Here is a 1970-nt window from a genome sequence, read left to right as displayed (position 1 = left end):
GTGTGTGTGTGTGTGTGTGTGTGTGTGTGTGTGTGTGTGTGTGTGTGTGTGTGTGTGTGCGTATGTGTGTGTGCATGTGTGCATGTGTACATGTGTGTGTACGTGTGCATGTATGTAAATATGGTTGTGTGTTTGTTTGTACATGAATGCAACATAAATGTGTCCTTCACTCATCCAATCCACCCCCCACCCTTCACCACCAACCCGCTCCCCTTCACCATACAGGCGATGCTCTGCTCAAGCACAACGGGATGAAGTTCACCACCAAAGACAAGGACAACGACCACTCAGAGAACAACTGTGCATCCTTCTACCACGGCGCCTGGTGGTACCGTAACTGCCACACGTCCAACCTGAACGGACAGTACCTCCGCGGGCAGCACACCTCCTATGCCGACGGCATCGAGTGGTCCACCTGGACCGGCTGGCAGTACTCCCTCAAGTTTTCTGAGATGAAGATACGACCCGCGCGCGACGAGAGCAAATGAGTATATGAGGCAATAACAGAGGAAAGGAGTTGAAAGTGTTCAGAGTAATAAAACCACACCCTCAGATACTGTTTACTGACTGACTAAAAGGATTGACATCTTTGATTGATTTACTACTATTCTCTACTGTTTCCTGTGGAGCCTTTGTCCCTCTCCACCACCTCCCAGCCCCGCCCAACTTCATGTGCCCCATCCCTACCCTTAGTCCCCTATCGCCTACTAGTTTTGTGCTGAGGCTTTTTGTGCCCCCCTCCCCCCACACACTTCCTTCCCAACAACCTCATGACCTCACTGGATCAGGAAATGAGTCTGATTCACTCTGTTCCTCACTCTTTCTATTAGTGCTTCATTTATATCTAGTTATTAGTCAAGTATCTGTCTATTCCTTCTGAGCCTTGATCTTGTCCTTGACCTGTCTCCTGTGTTTGTTGTGCCCTGTAACCAGTAGTCCTATTCCCACAGTCCTTTGCTGCGTTGCTGCCAGTCAGCGAAGCGTGGCGTTACCGTGTGACCTTAGAACAAGTGACTGATTCATGATATGTCAGAAACGGAGATGTGACATACAGTTGGCACACACACCACGCACACACACAGACTCACACACACATCACACACACACACACACGACACACACACACACCACAGCACACACATCACACACACACACACACGACCACATCACACACAACACACACACCCCGACACATCTACACACACACACACACACACGACACACCACACTTACACACACACACCCTGCCCCCTGGAGCTACAATATGACCACAGCAAAACTCTGTCACCTAAAGTGACCCGGCTGCATTGGCCTCCCAGCCAGAATGGCCCAACCCACAATACTGCTTACGTGTCCCTTTATTTCAGATAGATTCGGGTAGGAGACACAACACAATGGAACAGCTGCACCGGTATAGAGAGGGAACGGTTTAAATAAAAGGAGACAGAAGATTGAAAGAGAGGGGGAGAGAAAGGGAGAGAGAGAGAGAGAACAGATCAAACAGAGGGGTCGAAGGGAATGACTGAATGAAAAGGAGACTAAGAAAATGGGAATATACAGAGAAAAAGAAAGATGGAGGAGCGGTTATGGAGGGCTGAGGAAGAAGGGATGTGTAAACAAGAGGGAACCGATCTCAATCATCTGACTGAGGCTATTAGGGAGCATATTGGGCACTTAGTCTGATCACCAACCAAGTTACTACTTCTACAGTGCCCCAGATGGTAACGCTGCAGTGTGTGTTAGTTTCTGCGTGCATGCATGCAAGTGTGCTTGTCCTCTAATCACTCTCCCAATCGCCCTAAGAGTCCATTTCAGTGATCCATTTGAGCTCCCAGTCAGTCAGACAAACATCCTATGTAAAAATGATATGATGAAGGTTATCAAGTTCCCATTGGTAGTGGGTGAATGTAGGAGGCAGCAGAATGGAAAAGAGGATAATACAGGGAAGAGAGTGGGGTGAAGTGACAAGG

At 48.5% G+C, this 1970-nt stretch overlaps 1 protein-coding gene across 2 annotated transcripts in view; it reads left to right on the top strand.

The window, feature by feature from the left end:
• The window catches only part of fibcd1b (fibrinogen C domain containing 1b), a 259633-nt gene extending 258589 nt beyond the window's left edge, over positions 1-1044 (top strand). For both annotated transcript variants that reach the window (XM_023984332.2, XM_023984331.2), the window contains one exon: positions 226-1044. In XM_023984332.2, coding sequence (XP_023840100.1) covers positions 226-488 — 263 coding nt within the window. In that variant the 3' untranslated portion in view covers positions 489-1044. The remainder of the gene's footprint in view (positions 1-225) is intronic.
• The last annotated feature ends 926 nt before the right edge of the window (positions 1045-1970 follow it).

This window comes from Salvelinus sp. IW2-2015, linkage group LG4q.1:29 (genome assembly GCF_002910315.2).
Source record: "Salvelinus sp. IW2-2015 linkage group LG4q.1:29, ASM291031v2, whole genome shotgun sequence".
Classification (NCBI taxonomy): Eukaryota; Metazoa; Chordata; class Actinopteri; order Salmoniformes; family Salmonidae; genus Salvelinus; species Salvelinus sp. IW2-2015.
The sequence above is the reverse complement of the archived record's forward strand: the minus strand, read 5'-3'. Positions and strand labels throughout refer to the sequence as shown.